Here is a 23704-nt window from a genome sequence, read left to right on the forward strand (position 1 = left end):
CAAAACTTTCTTTTATAGTCTGGTCCAACCCCTCAGTCTCTTGTGGTAGTTTCATCAGGAAGTGAGCACCTTATCACAGAGAAAAAGCTTTACAAGTAGATAGAAGAAAGTGATATAAGACCCCCTTTAGTAGCAGATCAAGTCTCTTTTGGCTGAAACAAATCAGGTAAATATTGCAGTATAGTTCACTTCAAAGTATTCCACTGATTGATGCAGCGACACAACTGACATTTCACATTTATTTTGCAGCCTGTGAACAAACTATAAAACACAAGTGAAGTTATTTTAGTCCATCTAGTTCAGTTTCTCTAAATCAGTCAGGAAGCAGTGGTGCATGGTCTTACATTCAAGATTTCACTCATGTAAAAGTAAAAAGAGTATTATCAGCAAAATGTACTTAAAGTATTAAATTATCAGTACTTTTTGTGCAGAATGATCCCCTTTCAGAGAGCTCTATGAGGAAGGGAATTATCTCTGTTGCCATCAGAGCGTCGTCATGTTTTTACCTGGTTGTAGTTGTCATTCAAAATGAGATCCATAGGTTTCTTTTTTATTATTATATATACATATTTATTTATAGATTTTATTCCACATTTTAGCTCCTTGGTGTGTTTGTTGGCCTGTGTTTCTCTGAGTACTTCTGCTCGTGACTAATTGCTCCTTAGTGGGATTAATTTTGAATTTGAATGTTATTATAAGTATACAGTATATACAGCGGGTAAAATAAGTATTGAACACGTGGAGTAATATAAGTATTGAACACGTCACCATTTTTCTCAGTAAATATATTTCCAAAGGTGCTATTGACATGAAATTTTCACCAGATGTTGGTAACAACCCAAGTAATCTATACATACAAAGAAACCAAAACAAATAAGTTCAGAAATTAAGTTATGTGTAATAATGTGAAATGACGCAGGGAAAAAGTATTGAACACATGAAGAAAGGGAGGTGCAAAAAGGCATGGAAAGCCAAGACAACAGCTGAAATCTATCAGTAATTAGAAAGCAATCCGGCCCCTTGTCAGTGCTAATATCAGCTGGTTCAGGCCCAACTGATGGCCTATAAAAAGGTGTCTCATTACCAAGGTGTCACACAAGAAACATCTCATGATGGGTAAAAGCAAAGAGCTCTCTCAATAGTCCATGAGCCAGGGGGTTGGTCGTGCCACTTTGGAGGGACCATGTCATGACATGATAGTGTGATTTGCTTCATACAACATCACTGAATTCACCATTAATTATTCACCTGAACAGTTTATGATATTGTGAATGTTATCATTGTAAACATTGGCCATCCAAACATAGGGATAGACATCACCTTTTCTGTGTTATCATGTTTAGCACAGGAGATAGGATGCAAAATGACCGTAACCAAATTATGTATTTTGCATCATGCAAAATACATAATTTGGTTACGGTCATTTTGGTTGCGATGGCTCCATGTCTCAGAATGTTTAGGGCTCCAAACTGTTCAAGTGTACCAAGTTTCATGCCTTTATAAAAAAGTGAACTTCATTTTCACATTTCACCTGGAATATAACCCATTGCCACTGAGTCAGGGCCTCATCAGTTGTAACATGTTTATATTGACGATGAGGTAAGAGTGAGAAAACATCAAATAATGGATAGAGCATTAATTTCTTAGTACAGTTTTTTGAGTTTTTGTATTATTTTGTGTTTCTGCTGCTAAGAAAGCCATTTACAAACCCCAATAACAGAATCCAATGCAAGGTTCTGAACATCCTATCAGATACAAACTGCACAAGGTTACGTTTATTCTGATAAGAAATGTTGTTAGTCATATAATATATCAATTTAAAGCTCTTTTTGTGCTCTTTATGCTGGAACTATCCATGGGCACATCAGATCAATATGGAGTTAGTTATAAGGGCATTTGGAGTTGCATTCAGAATTTGCCCCATTCCAGCATTAGAGGTCAAAGGTCAAATTCTCTTGACCTCAGTGTCACGACAATGTGACTGAAGGATAGATTATAGTCTAAGCTTTACAACGATATATGACTTCATGATATTGTGTGTTGGTTTCCCTCTTTTATTCTGGATCTATGTGAAAAATGGCGTAAAAAGATGGACAACTTTTAATGATGGAGGGATGAAAAAAGGAGTGATAGCACATAGAAAGCTACCATTACTGCAATGCTATCATGCGTTTTCCAACACTAGGGATATAGACCTTTAAAAAAATGACTATGAGACATGGTCCCTCCAAAGTGGCACGACGGCCACATTTTAGGGGTCTGGTTTATGGACTAACAATCAAAGCATTTCTTTTGATTTTCTGAAACCGATTAGTTTTTGTTGTGATCCAGTTGTGGTGATGGAAGCATATAACTTTTACTCCAGCTCATAAAATAAATACAAATGAAGAAATAGGACCACTATACACTTCAGTCACCACAGACCTTTTTCACAGCAGGCAGTTTGACTGATGACAGCAGGAAAAGGAAGTGAAACTAATTAGGTAAACGAGGGCTGATATCTGATACCTGATATCGTTTCATGCTTCGCTCACGGTCACTTTCACTGGAACACTTGAATAGAACAGAGCCTTTTCCTACTATGACAAGTCAAAATATCTGCTGTGACAAAAGGCCAGGACCCTGGAACTAGCTCATCTAAGTTGTTTTGAATGTCATCAATTACCCCTGTGCTTTTCTGTGCATGACATACCAACATGTCTGCTGTTAAAAAGCTCTATTTATGGTGTATCTGTTGTATCAGGTAGTGGACAGTTTCATATATACACTCAGACTGATGCACTCGTTTCCAGAGTGGTTTGTCATTTTGATTTGACTTTTACTGTTTGCATTACACATACTGTCAGTGCATCTTCAGTGGTGATATATATACAGTATATATCTGTTCTGTTTTACAGCTACAACACAGTATAACGCTCATAGATCAAGCTACACATGGATCAGGCTCACTGACATTAACTTTGCTTACAGTGTCTTTTTCTAAAAGATCTGTTTGCCCCAGCAGATTTACTGTCACACTTCACTGACTCCAAATGGAATGGTATTCAGAGTGTGTGTGTGTGCGTGTGTGTGTGTGGAGGTGGGGGGGGGTCGTTGCATGTGTGCTGATGAATAGCAGAAAATGTCACTGGATGCTTCACTCTGTTTTGTTTTTGTAACATTGGCTCTGAACCTGACGGGGACACTGGGGGAGCTCTAACTAGGTCCAGAAGCTTGGGGACGTTTCTTGCATTTTGGAGCAGTTTCCAGCGGAGACAAATGCAGCAGGTCAGACATCTATATGTGGTTCTGGGGGCTGAGACAGAGAGGCTGCAGGCAAAGGGACGGATGTAGACAGGCTTTGGCAGGACGACTCTCAGGCAACTTTTCACCCACTTTTATCTTCTAATCTTTGGTCATCTTTTCGCGCCGCTGGAGATTTACAACAGCTTGACATGTCTCTCATCCTGACTGTGCTGGACAAGCTGGCGTACTTTCTGTCTCTGATAGCGTTTTGTGTCAGTGTGTCTTATAGCTGGCTGAAATGAGACTAGATTCTTCCTTTAAATCCACGAGCTCTGATAATGACTGGGTGTTTTTTCAGTAGATATTTAACAAATGATGCTGAGGTTTTGGGGGTTTGAGGTAGGATGCTTTTAACCTGCGGACACCTGACGCCTTTGTGTGAGTTTTACTTTAAGATATTCTGTGATCTGAATTTAGTAGACTAAGGGTAGACTAACAGGAGATGTAGCTGTTTGGATGCCTACATATAAGCCATGATGTGTGAAATCAGTGTGATTATTGTCCTGCAGGTGTAACTGAAGACAGTGATCTCTTTGCCAAAGACCATGATGCTGCAGCGGTGCATCCTGAGGTCGTACCATGTCCTCGCCCTGGTGCTGTGTGTGTCAGCCAGGGAGGACTTTGACTGGACGAAGAACGAGAGGACGTCCTTCTACTACGGCACCTTCCCAACTGGTACGATTGAACATCAAATAATAGTCATGTACACAAAGTCAAACATGGCAATAATCTGCAAAGCATGGACATCTCCTGTGCAGGTTTCTCGTGGGGAGCCGGCAGCTCTGCCTATCAGACTGAAGGAGCTTGGAACATAGATGGAAAAGGAGTGAGCATCTGGGACGCATTCGCCCACAAACAGGGGAAAATATTCTCAAATGACACGGGAGACATGTCGTGTGAGGGCTACTACAAATTCAAGGTGCGATACAGAAGAAAATGTAGTACCTCTAATAGCAGATAATTGCTGATAAAGAAATGTATGTTATGCACCAAGATATTGTACATTAAGTTGACTAAGTCAAATTAAGTTTTAAGTGTTTATTGGACTCCTAAACATTCATTTATTCCAAAAAGTAACTTTTGTGTCACACAGTATATTCTGTATTATCTTGTTTCAGTGCTTCATTGAAGCTTCATGATGTTTCAGTCCAGTTGCAGAGCAGTCAGTGAAATAGTCAAGAAAAATAAAACGTATTGATTCGTGCACAAATTTTTTTTCGTGATAGTCAGCACGAAATCATTCGTATGTTATCCACGTAATTGCAAGTCAAAGTTGATTTATTTGTCACGTAACTTCCGTACTTAAGTTACGGTACTTCAGGAGTTATTTTAACCCAAATCGCTATCTTTTCCTAAACCTAACGAAGTAGTTTTGTTGCCTAACCCTAACCAAGTCAATCTTTTCCTAAACCTAACTAAGTAGGTTTGTTGCCTAACCCTAACCAAGTCAATCTTTTCCTAAACCTAACTAAGTAGTTTTTGTCATTTAACTTCCATTATTCCATACTTACAGCACTTCAGGAGTTATTTTAACCCAAACCACAATCTTTTCCTAAACCTAACTAGGTAGTTTGTTGCCTAAACTTAACCAAGTCGATCTTTTTCTAAACCTTACTTAGTAGTTTGTTGCCTAAACCTAACCAAGTCAATCTTTTCCCAAAACTAACTAAGTTGTTTTATTTTGAAAAGACTGGAGTGGAAATTGACACGTGTGAAAATACGTTGTTGAAAGTCGTGCTGAGCGTCACGATAAAAAAAGAGAAATTTGTGTCTAAGTACACGAATCAAATAGATTACATTTCCTGACTATTTCACAAACTGCCGTGAGACTGAGTTGGATGGTTCCAGAGTGAAACATTCAAATCCAAGACCCATGTTTTTTATGGCTGCACTGTTCAATCAAATGGAAATATTGTACATGTCTTGTGCATCATTTTAGATATATTTACCCATATTTGCAAACTTTGGGGTCTCCACTAGAGTTTAAAAGGTACGACATTTTGGGAAATACACTTGGTCTCTTTCTCACTGAGGATTAGATGAGAAGACTGATACCACTCTCTGCCTCCAGAGTGGTATCAAACTTCTCATCTGACTCTTTGCAAGAAAGCAAATAAAAACATTTCTCAAAATGTTGAACTACTTCTTAAAATTAATTAATTAATGAAATGAATTCCTTAAAATGTCTCCGGCTGTTTGTTTTTAAGGACGACGTGACCTTGATGAAGGACATGAAGCTGAATCATTATCGTTTCTCCATCTCCTGGCCGAGGATTTTACCAAGCGGACTGAAAAGTAACCACATGCCTCACCTATTATATATGTTATATTTTGGACTGTTGGTGGGTCACCTTGGGCTCATTAGACGCAACCCTAATTGTAATGATGTCATGATGGTTAATATTGATATTAATTTACTAGCAACTCTTTCAGGTGAACACATCAACGAGAAAGGAATCAAGTATTACGATGACCTGATCAACATGCTGCTGGACAATAAGATCACACCCATTGTTACTCTGTACCACTGGGATTTACCGCAGGTGAGCTCTGAACTCAATAAACCTTCAGTATTTACAGATTAGGAGCTGCAGCATGGATACTAATGATGATTTGACTCCCCAGATGTTACAGGAGAAGTATGGCGGCTGGCAGAACGTCACCATGGTCAACTACTTCAACGACTTTGCCAACTTGTGCTTTGAAAGATTTGGAAACAAAGTGAAGTACTGGATCACTTTCAACAACCCGTGGGTACGTCAGGGTGAAGGGAAACGGTGCGTTCACTGTCTTTTGAACCGATGTGATGTGTTTAACTCAGAGAGTGTCGTCTTGTGTTTTTCAGTCCATCGCTGTGGAGGGATATGAAACAGGGGAACATGCTCCCGGACTGAAGCTGAAGGGAACCGGAGCTTACAAAGCCGCCCACCACATCATCAAGGTCAGACTCAGGAGGTGATGGTTTCTGTCCAGTTCGGTGTGGTTCTGTTTGTGCCGAGGCTGGATTACAAACCCAGCATGTCCATTGGTGTTGGTAATATGATGATATGATTAGTAGAGTGGCCTTTCACCATGTCTTTGTCCAGCAACACGAGCAATCAGTTATGTAAAATAAGTATGTTTGTAACGTAACTTCGTGGGTGGCGTTAGTTAAGTACGGAAGTTACGTAACAAAAGTAGCCTGAGGTAAAATAAGTCAACGTTGACTCAGTTTCACACGGGACACAAACAGCGGTCTCCTGAGTGAAAGTCCTGTGTTTGTTTGACCCACCCAAACACTCCGACCTCCTCCCTACGAGGACTTTGCCACTCTTTATACAACGTCACCTGACTTCCTGCAGCCCTACACGTCCTGTCGCATGATAACCTGGGTAACATGAAAATTACGGTGCATTTATTTTTGTAGGTATAAGTATGAACAGTGAATGAGCCTGACGGGGTTCATACATGATGCACATAACGCCTAAGATGCAAACTGACAAAGCTATGGTGGAACCTGATTTAGTAAATCTGTAGTTTTAAACTAGTTAGTACTCACTGAGATTTTATTAAAGACTTTCAGAGTTCAACAGACATCAAAGTGACACATGCCTTTCTGTCTTTGAAACAGGCACATGCTAAAGTTTGGCACACGTATGACATGCAGTGGCGAAGCAGACAAAAAGGTAAAAAGGAAAACTTCTTATTTTGGTATTTTTTTTGTGAATAAAGTCAAAGATAATACATTTTCCGCCATGCTGGATAATAAAGTTGCTGTGTGTGTGTGTCTGTGTGTGTGTGTGTCCAGGCCTGGTTGGGATCTCGCTGACGGCTGACTGGGGGGAACCAGTGGACATCACCAACCAGAGGGACATCGAAGCAGCGGAGAGGTACATCCAGTTCTACATGGGATGGTTCGCTACCCCCATCTTCAATGGAGACTACCCCCAGGTTATGAAAGATTACATCGGTACGTCCCCGTCAAACGCAACTTTTTATATGATACTTTAAAAATGTAAGACTGTCATTTGGCATTATATGACTGCTGACGTGTTAGTTATCATTATTGAACTTTGACCTTTAGGCAGGAAGAGCGGCCAGCAGGGCCTGGGAGCTTCACGGCTGCCCGTCTTCTCACCTCAGGAGAAGAGTTACATCAAAGGAACCTGTGACTTCCTGGGCCTCGGACATTTCACCACCCGCTACATCACCCTGAAGAATTACCCATCGGGCCTCGGAGATAGCTTCTTCGCGGATCGTGACCTCGCTGAGCTGGTTGATCCACGATGGCCTGACCCGGGCTCTGAATGGCTCTACTCTGTTCCCTGGGGTTTCCGACGCTTGTTGAACTTCGTCAAGGTACGCAACACGAATCTGAATAACATCCAGATATCCAGCTGTGTAAGATCTATTAAATACAACATTCTCAAATTACAATAATAATGGCATATAAGTGATGCAAGCTGGCCTCTCACAGCCATCTAAAGACAACTGATATAAATAGCTTAGAGCCAAATAAAACAAGGGCTTAAAGACTTTTTAAAACAAAATCAATGGATGGCTTTGAAAGTACTGGAAGTTTACCTTATGTAATAGTTTATTATTTTTTGGAAACAAAACTTAATAGCTTAAAAGTTAGATGAGAAGATCGATACCACTCTCAAGTCTGTACGTTAAGTATGGGGCCAGAGTCAGGAGGTGATTAGCTTAGCTTAGCATAAAGACTGGAAGCAGGGGGAAACAGCTAGCGTGGCTCTGTCGAAAGTTCAAAAATACACCACTAAACATTTAGAGCTGCCCCATCTTAGTCGATTAATCAACTAATCGGCCGTTTTGGTCTGAGTTGAATAAGATTTCTTTAGTTGATTAGTCATTTTTTATGCTTTTTCATGACTTATTCTTAAGAAACTTATGAGCACATCTCTGGTAAACACAAGATTTAAAGTGGATCTGTCGATTAAATCAACTAATCGATTAATCAACAAAATGTTATGAGTGATGGTCCACTAAGAATTTATATGGTCAAGGACAGCCCTACTGACAACACCTCTAAAGCTCAATAATTAAGTTATATTCTTTTTTTTAAATCATCAACAAATGTAAAAATGACAATTTGTGGTTTTACATTGAGTTTTTGTAATTATTTATTGACCAACAACATTTATCCATCCGCCCAGCACTTCTGTGCATGCGTATGATTAAACGTTGAAGAGAGCGAGGCTAGCTGTTTCCCTCTGCTTCCAGTCTTTATGCTAAGCTAAGCTAATTGCCCACTAGCTCTGTAGTTAATTAATGCACAGACACGAGAGTATAGTATCCATCTTCTCATCTAACTCTAGGCAAGAAATTAAGTTTAAAAAGTAAAAAGAAACCTATTGAAGAAAAGCCACACAAATACAAGTGATAGCTTGTGTCACGCCATTACAGAAATAAGGGTTACGAAACATGAAATTGAAGTAAATACAAGTACATAATGATATGATATATCAGTATGTATTCCATCCTGAATGTGATACGCTGTCTTTCCATCAGACTCAGTATGGAAACCCGATGATCTACGTGACAGAAAACGGCGTGTCAGAGAAAATGATCTGCACCGACCTCTGTGACGACTGGAGGATGCAGTACTTCAAAGATTACATCAATGAAATGCTCAAAGGTGAAACAGCAACTCTGACTCTTACACTTTACTGTCTGGTTCATATTTATACGAGTAACAAAGTGTCCCTGAGATAAAACTAAATGTATTATTTGTTTGTTTCCCAGCGATGAAGGACGGGGTGAATGTGAAGGGTTACACCGCCTGGTCTCTCCTGGACAACTTTGAGTGGGATGAAGGATACTCCGAGAGGTTCGGACTCTACTACGTCGACTTCAGGAACAAAAATAAACCACGCTACCCGAAGGCCTCTGTCCAGTTCTATAAACGCATCATCAGCTCCAATGGCTTCCCCAATCAGAGAGAGGTAAACTCTTAACTACACTCTAAATGTTCCCTCTGGAGCAGAACATGTTGTTTAACTGAGTCTGATGTTTACAGGTGGAGAGTTGGAAGAGGAAAGCCGTAGAGACCTGCTCCTCCAGTAACCAGCTCCTGGCTGCAGGTTAGTACTATAAAGCATTATAACGTGTAGGCTGTGATGAAGCTAGGTGGGGCCAAACAAAGGAAAATTCTGTCTCCAGCTTGTTATTCCGCTATCTAACAGGGTTTTTCTTTGTTTCGCCCCTCCAGCTAGAAGACAGTCCCTGCAGGGAAATCAGGAACATGCAGGAATGCAAAAGGCTTGGCCAGTGCATGATGAAGTTTAGGTACAACAGTTGTTTCTGAGTGAGATCATTTCTTTATGCAATCCTACTTTATACTTCTACTCTGCTTCATTTCAGAGGCAAATACTCTGTGTTTTACTCCACTACATTTCACCGACAGCTGTAGTTACTCTTCAGATTAAGATTTTCCATCAAAACACAAAATGATTAGCTAAACTGCAACACTAAAATGCCAATCTCTAAAATATATTTCAAATGGTTTATGAATTATAACTAATCGGGCTGTTCTCATACACTGTTCGTAGCTATACCTAGGAAAATGAATGCACTGTAATTTCACAATTCATGTGTAATTCATGTAATCGTAAACCAGGAAATTAAATAGCGGCAAACGCCGCATAGGGAGGAAATCAGGTGGATGTGTGAGTCATAAAATATCAGACTTTTACCCAGGACACCAGCGTTTGTGTCCCGTGTGAAACCGAAAGTCAACATTGATTTATTTGTCACGAAAGTTACGTACTTAAGTAACGCCACTTCCGCTGTTATTTTAAGCCAAAACATGATCTTTTCCTAAACCTAACTAAGTAGTTTTGTTGCCTAAACCTAAGGAAGTTGTTTCCTGTGAAGACAGAAGTTTATTTTGAAAAGACTGTATGCATGTAACAAGTGGAAATTGACACGTGTTGCTGGACATTTGTAGGAAAACCAACGAAAAAGGAGAAATAACGTTTTCGTTAGATATTATACGAACCGTTGTATGAGGATATGTTGAACTAACAGCTTTATCATTAAGGTCCATTAACAATTCTTGAACTTGGAAATATGAGTTTGACAAAAAAAGTCCCGCTTACTTGTTTTTCTGAAGCTTTCGGGCACATCTCATGACCTTCCTCAGCAGATGGAGTCTGCTCAGTTCTCATGGAGATGGTTTAGTTGTTGTCATGTGATCTGTGTTGAATATCATCAATATATTGCAAAGAGTACTGATAACAACTAACCATGACAACATGACAAGACCATGAGATGTGGCTGAAAGCAATAAGAAGTTTTTGCCAAACAACAAACTCAAAACTGGCTTGTTTTGGAGTTAGCAAGGCTGATGTACTAACTGGGCAACTGACGCAAATCAGGAGGCTGACTGTGTTTCAACTGGTTTGTGCAACTTTAATTTGTTTGGTAGTTTGCACCACTGAAGCTCAACATCAACTGACGCCTTTACTCCATCATTGCATCCTGACTGGATATTGTCAGTCTTAATGAGCCTACCTAGTTAAATAAAGGAACATGAAAATAAACGGCCTCGGGGTGGGTCCTGATCTCGATGCCGAAGGGTTAAACCGGGTCCCTGTGTTGAGTTCTAGCTTTTAAGACTTTTGTAATTTCAGTTTGGTGCATGTTGCATATTCCAAAATGAATGTGTTTAATCAAATTTACTTACATTTCCATGTAATGTGTTTCAGATCCGCTGATAGGCCACATGGAGATGGTGACAGAGATCGTGGTTCCCTGTGTGTGCACGCTCTGCATCCTCCTCAGTGCAGTCTTCCTCATGTTCCTAATGCGTGGACGCAACTGAGGACACACACACACACACACACACACACATGAATCTGAGAGTGACTTCAAAGCTGTAAACTTTATCCTGTCGAGAGCATTTTGTTGATTTAACTGTCCTGCTGTTCTGTTTTGAATAAACACTTTTTTTCCAGGTTGTCACTATAGAGTCAAATCAGCCGGTACCTGTCACAGCTCTGGAAGAATTAATTCAAGCTTGGTATATTACTATTATTATTAATATTTAATTATTTTTTAACAAACTGGCCTTGTGTGGTTTTTGACGTAGCTCAGGTTTTGTAGGCTACTCAAACTAACTACAGAGAGGAGATGGTTTATTGTCAACAAGTTTGTAAAATTAAGAAATAAGAGTGATGGAAAATAAAGTGTTGTACTCTCTGTGGATCATGAACTTCAATTAAATCAATTTTTAAGACTTAAATGTTGCTGGTTATTGAACGAATTGTTCAAAATAAATCACAAAAACACATTTTCCTTATCTTTTACGATAAGATAGAGTCATATCTTTTAAATTAAAAGCCCTTAAACTGGATGCAAATAATGAGAGAGAGAAACCAACATACTGAAAATGGGGAGGTGTTGAGTACACAGTGTGTGTTTATAGTTTATTGTAGTGAATCTTTTTGGAATCTATTTTTGATGACTGAATCACACTGACACAAACACACAATACACCTCAAAACTACTCAGGAACGTATGTGGTGTTATGCAGGGTTGTAGCAATGAGCTCATGAGTCCAATAACCCCAACCACCCTAACACATTTTTGAGTTGCCACCAAAAACATCTGTATATTAGTATTTCTTCTTATTTTTTTCTTTATAATATAATATTATATAATATTATATTATATGATATTATATTATATTATATTATATTAATAATTAAATTATGTTTTCTGTAAATTATATATCCTTACATAATGATTTAAATGTAGTTTTAAAGCCCTCTCCACAATGCCAGGACAGATTTCTGGTTGAAAAATACTAAATCACATACTTTTGTAATTTTATTTGGTTTTCAAACTGCAAAATTGCAGAATTAGCCTTAAAATTCACCATATGTGATTTATGTGCAATTGAAGAATGTAAAATGCTAAATCCCTGAGATGGCCCTGGTCTTATTATGATTTTTGTCCTAGTTTGAATGCTATATTTGCCCTGTAGAAACCCTGTAAAAAGCCATCAGCACAGATAGTTGTGTACAGATGGGTTTAATCACCACCACCTTACAAGATGTGTTTGATCTTTAGGTGGTATAACCTGTGTGATCTTTTTTTCGGACATTTTTCAGATCTTTCTTTCGGACATTTTTTTAGATCTTTTTTCTCAGAATTTTTTGTCCGACATTTTTAAGATCGTTTTTTTCAGACTTTTTTCGGACATTTTTCAGATATTTTTTTTTCTGACATTTGTTAAGATATTTTTTTCAGACTTTTTTTGTCTGACATTTTTCAGATTTTTTTTTTCGGACATTTTTTCAGATATTTTTTGCGGACATTTTTTTCAGATCTTTTTTTTAATATTTTTTTTCAGACTTTTTTTCAGGAAATTTTTCAGACTTTTTTTTTCGGACATTTTTTCAGATCTTGTTTTTTGGACTTTTTTGTCCGACATTTTTCAGATTTCTTTTTTGGACATTTTTTAAGATCTTTTTTTTCAAAATTTTTTGTCCGACATTTTTCAGATATTTTTTTTCAGACTTTTTTCTAACATTTTATCAGATATTTTTTTTGGACATTTTTAAGATCGTTTTTTTTCAGACTTTTTTCGGACATTTTTCAGATATTTTTTTTTCGGACATTTGTTAAGATCTTTTTTTCAGACTTTTTTTGTCTGACATTTTTCAGATTTTTTTTTTTCAGATTTTTTTTTCGGAAATTTTTTTCAGATCTTTTTTGCAGACATTTTTTTCAGATCTTTTTTTTAATATTTTTTTTCAGACTTTTTTTCAGGAAATTTTTCAGACTTTTTTTTTCGGACATTTTTTCAGATCTTGTTTTTTGGACTTTTTTGTCCGACATTTTTCAGATTTCTTTTTTGGACATTTTTTAAGATCTTTTTTTTCAAAATTTTTTGTCCGACATTTTTCAGATATTTTTTTTCAGACTTTTTTTCTAACATTTTATCAGATATTTTTTTTGGACATTTTTAAGATCGTTTTTTTTCAGACTTTTTTCGGACATTTTTCAGATATTTTTTTTTCGGACATTTGTTAAGATCTTTTTTTCAGACTTTTTTTGTCTGACATTTTTCAGATTTTTTTTTTTCAGATTTTTTTTTCGGAAATTTTTTTCAGATCTTTTTTGCGGACATTTTTTTCAGATCTTTTTTTTAATATTTTTTTTCAGACTTTTTTTCTGGAAATTTTTCAGACTTTTTTTTTCGTACATTTTTTCAGATCTTGTTTTTTGGACTTTTTTCAGATTTTTTTTCAGACTTTTTTCAGATTTCTTTTTTGGACATTTTTCAGATCTTTTTTTTCAGACTTTTTTTTTCGGACATTTTTTCCAGATCTATTTTTTTCAGACTTTTTTTCCCGACATTTTTCAGATATTTTTTTTCAGATTTTTTTTTCCGGACATTTTTTTAGATATTTTTTTCAGACTTTTTTTTCGGACATTTTTTCAGACTTTTTTTTTCAGACTTTTTTTTCAGATTTCTTTTTGGAAATTTTTCAGATCTTTTTTTTTCGGACTTTTTTTCAGACTTTTTTTAAATATTTTTTTTTAGACTTTTTTTCGGAATTTTTTTCAGAACTATTTTTTTTTACTTTTTTTGTCCGACATTTTTCAGATCTTTTTTTCAGACTTTTTTTGTCCAACGTTTTTCAGATTTTTTTTTCAGACTTTTTTCCGGAATTTTTTTCCGATCTTTTTTTTGGACATTTTTTTAGATCTTTTTTTCAGACTTTGTTTTTGGACATTTTTTTAAGATCTTTTTTTTCAGACTTTTTCATATCGAATAGGCAAGCACCCAACTGGGAAATGTACACACTGTAACCATCCAGAAACTGTACTGATACACTGCAGTAATTACACTATCCAGAGGAATCACCTTTTTCAGACATTAAGGAAGGCAAAACACCACGACTTGTCAGGTCTATTGGGGAATAAAGCAGATAATATATACAGTGAAATTGTTCAGTTTTTGAGAAAAACTGATTTAGTTAAAAGAATCTAGAGTTTTCATCATTATTTTTATTTTATTTTAGTTTTATTTTGTTTCTGCACAATCTTCTGTTCCACACTCCAGTCCAGATGGTGGCGGTAATGCATTTCTGTAGGACTTTTATTTTGAAAAAAGGAAAAGCTTGGTACCGGAAGTTGATGACGCTATCTTAGTAGCTTTCCTGCTAGTCGGACAGCTCGGAACCGGTAAGACTATATTATATTATTATAATGTCGTTTAAACTCCAATGTCGTATTTTATGAGCTATTATCATGTTGGTGACTTGTAGTTTAAGTTATGTTTCATCAGCTTAACTACTCTGTTAGTGTCTCAGCAGCTCGTAACGGTAGCTTAGCTTAGCAGCGACTCTCTTCTACAGCTAACTAACCGTTAACAGTTACTAACGTTAGTAACCTTAGCAACGGTTAACCTTAGTAACGGTTAACGTTAGTAACCGTTAACAGTTACTAACGTTACTCAGAACTAAAGTTCGGTTCGGTCAACGTTCAGATGAAGACGTGACTGTCCTGTTCACCAGACTGTCTTATTGTCTTCTCTCTGACTGAAACAGAAACACTCAGAGGACTCTGTGTTTATGTTTGAGGGCCATTATTGAGTTTACCGCCTTCCGCTGCTGCTGCTTCTTCTTCTTCTTTGGTTTGGGCAGACTACACGCTGTGATGGCGCATTGCTGCCCCCTACTGGTTATTAAAGATACTTCATTGTAACATAACATATAAGGAGCGTTTTAATGTTGTAGATGGTTGAAGTGAAGCTGCTATTAACGAGTTTAAAGGTCCCATATTTGTAAAAAGTGAGATGTTCATGTATTTTATATTATAAAGCAGGTTTAAGTGCTTTATAAATACTAGTGATGGAGAGCTGAAGCTTCATGAAGCATTGAAGCTTTCCAGCAAATTGGTTCGTTAAAGGGTTCATTTCATTTCTGGAGGCTTCATTTGCATGAAACCACCTGGTGGTCAAAGAGAGTAAAACAGGCAGATATGATCTGAACCATGTGATCTGTGATATTCTGTATTCTGACTATAAACAATGAAAAAATATATATTACCATGTAATCCATTTATATCTATATAATATATAATATGTCTATTTTCTAGTAAGTATATTATGAGTATATAACATACATGTATAATAAACTGTACCTGTTTTGTGAGTAATGCATCTTATGTATGTATACCAATCCTTTGGTCAATAATTGTATTGTAGTGTTGTGTAATATAATATAATAATGGCAGGAGGGGCAATATTAGTGTCCTGTGTCACTTCTGGAAAGTGGCATTGGTTCAACCAGTGAAGAACCACTTCCTGAACCAGTCACGCGGTATGGCCGGGCAGCGAGGCTTCGGACGTCATCAATGACGTCATTGGTCTAAAACGATACAAGCCTCGATATGCGCATTGCGGAAAACTTCCTGGATTACTCGACACACGCTCCGAAGCCTCGGCACAGCACGTAACATCACTAATAAATACTGTCAAACTATCAAAACATTCAATATACGGAGAAATACACACGGCCCGTATTCAGAAATTGTGCGTTTGAAACAAGCCGTCAGGGTTTCTGTCCATTTGTGATGTCACAAATGTACAATATATATAGATCATTACACAGTTTTAAACATAAACATTCTAAATGTGTCCCAGTTTATTTCCTGTTGCAGTGTATGTGACATCAGCTGACAGGAAGTAAACATGGACCCAAACTGTTGCCTAGCAACGCAGTTCCAATGCCAGTCCGTTGAAATGTGCTAAAATGGAGCGTTTCAGACAGAGGGTAAATACAGGTATATTCAGACAGACAGTATGATGAAAATAATGTTGTTTTTTTTACATTACAGCATGTAAACATGTTCTTGTAGAAACACAAAATACAAGTATGAACCTGAAAATGAGCACGATATGGGACCTTTAAATACTGTTGAATAGTTAAATATAAACAACATATCCTGTTTTATAAGTCAGTCATGTTAGATCAGAATCAGAATGACCTTTATCGGCCAAGTATGTGAACACAATACAAGAACGTTGCTCTCAATGAACTTACACGGAAACAGACATAACAGCTAGGATCAAGGACAGCAAATCTGAACAAAGAAAGGTTTGACAGGACTATTATGTACACAAGTATGTGAAAAAATAGGTGTATAATATATACATAGCACCAATGACCAACAATAAAATAAACCATCTATATACAAGTCAAATGTTCTGTATGTTTGTGCAAAGAAATAAGTACTGAATGGATATAAAGGGACTGGAGGATTATTTACAGTATGTGCACGTATATGTCTATATACTGTATATCATGTAGGATTTATATTGACAGATTACATGTACATATTAAAAAAAAGGAAATTTAGCATCTAACACTGGAAATAAAGTATCTTGTAATTGGACGTAAATACAGTATGAATAATTGTACTTAGTTACTTTCCACCGATTCCATATTAATGGAGTTATGTTCATTTTCATTACCGTGCTTGTTTCAGTCAATCCAACTTTAATTTTGAATTTGAGTTTGGTATAAATGAGCTTCTCAGACATATAATCAATTACACTGATCTTTAAACCAAAATAAATCATGTTAGAGTTAATCTGTTTGCTATTTTCTTACATTATATGCTCCTAGAAAAACAAAACTGCTAGTTCTGTAATCAGTCAAATGTTAACTTAATACTATTATTGCTTTTTAAAGCTGATTGTGGCTGATCCAGGTTTTTAACCTTTCCTCCAGGAGTTGCACACCATGGAAGACGGCCTGTTTGAAATTCCTGACTTGGACGGCATTGAGGATGAAGCTTTCCCTCCGCTCCCACCGCCTTACTCCCCGGGCCAGGGAGGACAAGAGGACGGAGACCCTTTTGGAAATGGTGAGAGGCTGCATCAGTCAAGAAGAGAATATTCAGCATTTTACGACGAGGTTATAGAAATTGGAAAGAATTATGGTAAATTCATCAGAGGGTAGTGACTACTGACATAACATAAAGAGGCTTACAGATGGTAATTGACTATCTTTATTTGAAACACCGGCTGCTAATCTGCCCTGCTGCAGGTTTTATGTTGTGTGGCGGTCAACAGAGTGATGTTGACCATCTGTCCTGTTGTCATGTGCTGTGGTTAATGCAGGGGACGAAGACGGCGACGTGTCCGGGCTGGCTGAGGTCCCTGCTGCTAAAAGGAAAGGAGTGAAGAGGCCGCAACCCAAGCTGGACTCACAGAGGTACCTCAGACATCAGTGCTTTTACAACACGACAGAGGAGTTAAATGTAATGCCTCAAACTGCAATTAAAGCATGGACGTTTAATGTAGGGAAAGCCCTGTCTATAGTGTATTCTCATATATTCTGTATATAGTGTATTCTATAAATGTTCTATAGATATATATCTCTCTTTTAGTGTTTATGTATATTTACTGTTCCTGTGCAATGCCTGGATAACCTACTGCTGAAACATAATAATTTCCCAATTTGGGATCAATAAAGTACATCTTTCCATCTATCTAACTAACTAACTAGTTACATATTGTGACAATTGGTGAATTATGAAACACAGCCACAGATTCAGTGATTTTAGTCTTTCATTAATTACAAAAAGATCCTGTTGGAGGAGCTAATTACCTATTAACTATCATAACATCTAACCTTAAAGCTGCCCTAATCAATATTTGGCACTTTTTTCTTCAGGCTGATCTCAGAAAGAGGACTTCCAGCTCTGCGAACACTGTTTGATAACGTCCGTTTCAAAGGCAAAGGGCACGAGGTAAGAGCTGACAACGGACGGATTAACAAATCCAAACACAGCAGATGACTGTGAAGTAATTCATGCCGACTGTACTTCATCAAATCACACATTCAGCCAACACTTCATGGTGTTTGTGTTTGTTTTGTCCAACCAGGCTGAGGACCTGCGGCTGCTGATGCAGAAGATGGAGAACTGGGCCCACAGGTTGTTCCCCAAATTGCAGTTTGAAGATTTCATTGACAAAGTGGAGAGGCTCGGCAACAAGAAGGAAGTGCAGGTGGGACGAAGATGTTGCTGCTGAATATTTCACACTACAGTACAGTGCCGAATTAATTCTTATTAAAGTAATTATTTTCCTTTTGTCCTGCGGCAGACTTGTCTCAAACGGATACGACTGGACATGCCACTGACACACGAGGACTTTATGGGTGGTAAGAGATAAAAACACATTACATTGTTATGCATTGTGTCAAGAAAACCTGCCAGTTGCTGGTAAAATGTATTTTTGGTGCATAAAGTGTCACCTGCTGCACCAGTCAAACATTTGAGATGGTAACATTTGGTTTCCCTGGTTTTCCTCTGTACAGTCTTTGCTTTCTATTTGTTTTCCAACTTCATGAGCTAATGAATGCTAAATTACGCAAAGTTCACACTCGACCTTCAAAGTGGTCAGACCGCTGTACTGTTCTCACTACACAGCTAGCTGTCTTGTAATCAGGAGTCTTTAAGTCGTTGTGGTTTTCACACTACATTACTGACCGGCGACAGGAGGTCACGCACTACGAGATCTTTCACCAGGAGGAATCCCCAATGAGGTCTCCAAACTACGTTTTACGTTTATAAAAATAAATTGAATTGAATTGAATGTTTATTCATGCAAACATCCAACACGGTGCAACAACAACTTTGGTCTGTGTTGCAAATGCAACACAAACAGTAAGTTCCTGTTGTTACAGTCAAACCCTCCACCAGGTTTCCCCTAAACCCGCATCTTGCGCAGCATCGGCGAGCCTGTCCGCTCCTGTCTTTGAACAGTTCACACATGGCGCTCAAGTACCAATGTGTGAGCGCCGAGCCAACGCAGATTTATTGCCTCTGAACTGGGACTTTTGTCGGCGAGTGGAAAATCAGGGCTAAAGTCGTGTAATGTGAACTACGCATTACCCAAACAAACATCAGTTGAAACCTCATGTTATTTCCATTTGGTGGAACACAATACCCAGTAAGGGTCTGTCTCAGGAAGATGTGTTGATTTGGTTTGCTGAGAGAACTGTAGAGTGAGAACTACAGTAGAACTACCCCAAAATCAGAGACATTCATGAGAGTAAAAATGCATTTTTCAGCTATTATTTGTTCTGCTTTGTGAGAAAGGCCCGACTGTATGTATGAGGCCACACACATTGTATTAGAGTAGGGCTGTCCTTGACCAAAAAAAATCTTCTTTCTTACTAACACTTGTCAACCAATCGATTCAAATCCAAACTGAGTTTCTCCACAAAGAATCACACAAAAGCACCACTTTAAATCTTCTCTTACCAGAGATGTGCTCATACGTTTCTAGGAAATAAGTCATTCAGCATGAAAAAAGCATAAAAAGTGACTACTTCAAATTTCCACTCTAAATCCACAGTTCTGTGAACATTTCTGTTGGTTTAGGGGAAGAAGAAGCAGCAGAAGCTCCTGAATCGCATGTCTTTGGGGATCCAGATCCATTCAACAGAGCAAACTTTGATGACCTGCAGGAGCCGGTCCACTCTACCCCGGCTCCAGCTACCCCACCTACTCCAGCTGCCCCAGCTTCCCCCTCCCTGACCGAGGAGCAGCGTAAACGCATGGAGCTGAACAGACAGCGGGCCCTGGAGAGGAAGCTCGCCCGCCAGCAGCAGCAGCAAACAGGTGAGAGACACTTCATCGGTTCAGTGATGGACAAACAAGATTTGTCCTGATTTCCCAAAAGAGAAATCTTTATCAGACATTTGAGACACAGTAGAAAAAAAAAAAAATAGTAAATAATGCCGTCCTCAAGCGGCAAACGTCCGGTTTCTGAGAAATGAAGCCACGGTGGAAGTGCCAAATACTGCAGTTCAATGAGGCTGGCTCCAAAAGCGAGTCAATCCCCATAGACCTCCATGTTAAAATACCCAACTTTACAGCAGAAATAAACATGTTTACAGCCTTGGTCTCAATAGCCAATTTCCCTGTTCATGACAACTGTACAGTGGGTGGATTTTTATATAACTCACCAGTTTAGATTATATTGAGTAGGGCTATCAAAGTTAACGCAATAATGCGTTAACGCAAATTAGTTTTAACACTACTAATTTCTTTAACGCATTAACGCAACTTTCAATTTTTAGGTTGTAGCGGCTCAGTTTTAAAGCTAGAGTGAAGATACTGGTATCGTATGAAACTAGAAAACCTAAAGAATCCATTGGTACCAAGAAGGAAGCTAAATAACGCTCCAAACTTGTGCTACATTTTGGCGAGGAAAAACTGGCATGACCATTTTCAAAGGGGTCCCTTGACCTCTGACCTCCAGATGTGTGAATGTAAATGGGTTCTATGGGTACCCACGAGTCTCCCCTTTACAGACATGCCCACTTTATGATAATCACATGCAGTTTGGGGCAAGTCATAGTCAAGTCAGCACACTGACACACTGACAGCTGTTGTTGCCTGTTGGGCTGCAGTTTGCCAAGTTATGATTTGAGCATATTGTTTTATGCTAAATGCAGTACCTGTGAGGGTTTCTGGACAATATCTGTCATTGGTTTGTGTTGTTAATTGATTTACAATAATAAATATATACATACATTTGCATAAAGCAGCATATTTGCCCACTCCCATGTTGATAAGAGTATTAAATACTTGACAAATCTCCCTTTAAGGTTCATTTTGAACAGAAAAAAAATGTGTGATTAATCAATTAATATTTTAATAAATTTACTGCCCTATTATTGAGGCTTAAAGTTAGGCATCATTGAAGGCCCGGCCTCTTTGAGTGACCATTGGGTGCTGTAGCAGGTCGCTTGCTGTCTGCTCTGCTGCGTCACTCGGTCCGCCTCAGCTCCACTATCCATCCACCTCTTTGCCCATTTTTGGATTAGCCAGGAGTTAGGCTGTGTCATCACTGCCAAGATGGCCACTTTGAGCTTCTCAGCCGCTCTTCAGAAACCTGAGGGTGATGTCACGGAGACTACGTCCATATTTTATAGTCTATGGTCGTCCCCTACAAATGATGCAGGTAAACCTCTTGTATTGTATATATATATTTAATATTTCAAAGACACAGTGCTAAAATACATGTCCTTTCAGTGATGTCTAGAATATGATATTTACTGGGTGGAAAGTAGTTAAATCTAACAGATATTATTCTTAAAAACTGAAGAATATTTAACTTCTTAATCTTGATGTATCTGTGTATAACTCCTCCTGCCACCCACCAGATCCTTCAGACTCCCAGACCGTTGACTCGTCAACCTCAGCAGATGAACCGACATCTGTCTCCTCTGCAAACGTCCTCAACAAGTCTAAAGATCGGGATGAGGAGATGGAGGATTTAGACCTGGAGCCAGCCAGCAGCAGCACACAACAACAACCCAGCCAGCTTCCACATACAGATTCTGAGCCTTCTGCCGAATCACCTCAGTGTGAGAAAGAGGAAGAAACCAGCCTCAGCCAGGTCCATCAACCCATCAACGACGAAGAAACCAGCCTCAGCCAGATCCATCGACCCAGCAAGGAGGAAGAAACCAGCCTCAGCCAGGTCCATCAACCCATCAACTACAAAGAAACCTACCTCAGCCAGATCCATCGACCCAGCAAAGAGGATGAAACTAGCCTCAGCCAGGTCCATCAATCCAGCAGAGAGGAAGAAACCAGCCTCAGCCAGGTCCATCAGACCAGCAAAGAAGAAGAAACCAGCCTCAGCCAGATCCATCGACCCAGCAAAGAGGATGAAACTAGCCTCAGCCAGGTCCATCAGACCAGCAAAGAAGAAGAAACCAGCCTCAGCCAGATCCATCAACCCAGCAAAGAAGAAGAAACCAGCCTCAGTCAGGTCCACCAACCCAGCAAAGAAGAAGAAACCAGCCTCAGCCAGGTCCATCAACCCAGCAAAGAGTGTGAGGACGGAGATTAATTCTCAAGTGCAGCACACTCAGCGTTCAGGACCAATGACTTAACTGTACCGTCTAAGTTTTCTTTTTGGAAACGAATCAAATGTGTACATAAATTGTCTTCTTGTATTTTGCAAAGAGCAACGTTGTTCAAATTCAGAATTCTTGATCCCATCTGAAATATACGTGTAATTAAGCACTGATCCCACATCTGTTGTGGTGTTTTATTGTTGCGCCAGCAGCATTAAAGGGACTGTTTGTAAGAATCAGAAATTGCTTGTTAACAGCGACACCTGTGGCCGCTAAGTCAACGAAAGTCAGCGTCCTGTTGCTCGTGCTTGTGCTCGCTCTACGTAGACATGAAGGAGCATCACTCAAAACAGTGAGGCGACACACGTCAGCTAAAAGCACAATATCACTCTATATTTCAGCTGCTTGGCAGTAATGTGAGCTGACCAGACGAAGGTCTCTCCATGAATCAATGCTGATCCTAGTGCTGGCTTTGACGTTATCGTCTCCCGACCGCGGCCGGAGGGAAACACCGGCACCCAGTCGGAGACGATAACGTTTCTCGCTGCAGAGCCCCGTCACTTCACAAGACACGGGAAACCTCTGTTGGTCTGGAGGAGCTGCAGCAGTTATTTCTGCACAAACGTCCACTGAACATTCACGAGATATTCTCAGAGCTTCTGCAGTGTGGAGTGTGCGCGCATGCATGTGAGAGTGGAGCGAGAACGAGCGCGGTGCGTGAGTGAAGGCAGGCAGAGGAGCAGAGTACAGCAGAGACTCCGGCCCTGGAGACCAAAGCTACGGTCTCCCCCACGGTCTCCCCCGCGTCCTCCGACCGCGGCCAACACTGTTTAACAGACGGGCTTCACTAGATACAACCAAGAGGTTTTGGTGCTTCACTGTAGTTTGTGTTGGAGTCTTGTCTGAACAGCGTAGACACACGCGAGTGGAATGGGACAACGACCCGCAATGATTTATACGTGTAACAAGTTACAAACTGTCCCTTTAAATAGAACTTTTCAGATTTGACCATTTATTGGCAGGATTTTGTTTGGAATAAATTTCAGTTATTCCTAAATTGTACCAGATGTCACTTGTAAATTGCGATAATGTCAATAACTACAAACAAGTCTAAGAGTGCCTTGTTATTGTTCATGTAGTATTCATCAGTGTAGAACGAGGTCACTGCAGTAACATTCAAACCTGTAGCGGGAACTTCTGTAAAACTGTGACCTGAGTTGTGTTTCTCAATTGTTTCATCACTGATTAATCGGGGCATAGTTGATGTCCTTACTAGTTGTTTTTAAATGTCAAACAATAATAAATATTTCCTTGCAAATTGAATCTGTTCAGTATATGGACACCTCTGTGATTGGTACAGTACAGCATCAGATATACCATAAATTCAGTGTGGACGGGTTACTGACGTGAAAAGAGGATGGGTGGTTAAATGAAATCTGGTATAATTGATGCATACTATTAGTAAAGTATTTAGCAGGGTAGAAAAGCTCTGATGATGTGACTCGTGTACTTAG

General features: G+C 38.9%; 2 protein-coding genes across 12 annotated transcripts; both read left to right on the forward strand.

Moving 5' to 3' along the window:
* The first annotated feature begins 32 nt into the window (after nt 1–32).
* On the forward strand, nt 33–11509 carry lctla (lactase-like a). Of its 4 annotated transcripts, XM_074658066.1 has the most exons (15): nt 3129–3267; nt 3795–3960; nt 4044–4204; nt 5493–5580; nt 5719–5828; nt 5911–6039; nt 6131–6226; nt 6896–6950; nt 7073–7234; nt 7349–7623; nt 8797–8923; nt 9031–9230; nt 9305–9368; nt 9497–9573; nt 10995–11130. In XM_074658066.1, the coding sequence occupies exons 2-14, from the start codon at nt 3831–3833 to the stop codon at nt 9571–9573; spliced, it is 1674 nt and encodes a 557-aa protein (XP_074514167.1). In that variant the 5' UTR covers nt 3129–3267; nt 3795–3830; the 3' UTR covers nt 10995–11130. The 4 variants fall into 4 exon arrangements, with proteins under 4 accessions (XP_074514161.1, XP_074514167.1, XP_074514147.1 ...); XM_074658060.1 differs by lacking the exons at nt 3129–3267; nt 9497–9573 and adding an exon at nt 33–166 and having other exon boundaries at nt 10995–11509; XM_074658046.1 differs by lacking the exon at nt 9497–9573 and having other exon boundaries at nt 10995–11509.
* A 2817-nt stretch (nt 11510–14326) lies between these two features.
* Nucleotides 14327–23510, forward strand: tipin (timeless interacting protein). 8 transcript variants are annotated; one of them, XR_012597068.1, is made up of 11 exons: nt 14327–14484; nt 17037–17172; nt 17429–17522; nt 17985–18060; nt 18197–18319; nt 18416–18473; nt 19699–19938; nt 21489–21724; nt 21935–22704; nt 22760–22984; nt 23106–23510. XR_012597068.1 is itself a non-coding variant. In XM_074658206.1 (9 exons), the coding sequence occupies exons 2-9, from the start codon at nt 17049–17051 to the stop codon at nt 22181–22183; spliced, it is 1284 nt and encodes a 427-aa protein (XP_074514307.1). In that variant the 5' UTR covers nt 14327–14484; nt 17037–17048; the 3' UTR covers nt 22184–23510. The 8 variants fall into 8 exon arrangements, 3 of the variants coding, with proteins under 3 accessions (XP_074514307.1, XP_074514315.1, XP_074514293.1); XR_012597067.1 differs by having other exon boundaries at nt 22760–22972; XR_012597054.1 differs by having other exon boundaries at nt 21489–22704.
* Nucleotides 23511–23704: the final 194 nt, after the last annotated feature.

This window comes from Sebastes fasciatus, chromosome 2 (genome assembly GCF_043250625.1).
Source record: "Sebastes fasciatus isolate fSebFas1 chromosome 2, fSebFas1.pri, whole genome shotgun sequence".
NCBI lineage: Eukaryota > Metazoa > Chordata > Actinopteri > Perciformes > Sebastidae > Sebastes > Sebastes fasciatus.

Excerpts from the sequence above, each read along its gene's own strand:
- lctla (XM_074658060.1), top strand. The coding sequence starts at position 3,831 with ATGATGCTGCAGCGGTGCATCCTGAGGTCGTACCATGTCCTCGCCCTG. Across the intron at positions 6,040-6,130 it reads TCACTTTCAACAACCCGTGG|TCCATCGCTGTGGAGGGATA; the intron begins GTACGTCAGGGT and ends TGTGTTTTTCAG. Across the intron at positions 6,227-6,895 it reads CCGCCCACCACATCATCAAG|GCACATGCTAAAGTTTGGCA; the intron begins GTCAGACTCAGG and ends TCTTTGAAACAG.
- tipin (XM_074658192.1), top strand. The coding sequence starts at position 17,049 with ATGGAAGACGGCCTGTTTGAAATTCCTGACTTGGACGGCATTGAGGAT. Across the intron at positions 18,061-18,196 it reads TCAAAGGCAAAGGGCACGAG|GCTGAGGACCTGCGGCTGCT; the intron begins GTAAGAGCTGAC and ends TTGTCCAACCAG. Across the intron at positions 18,320-18,415 it reads GCAACAAGAAGGAAGTGCAG|ACTTGTCTCAAACGGATACG; the intron begins GTGGGACGAAGA and ends GTCCTGCGGCAG.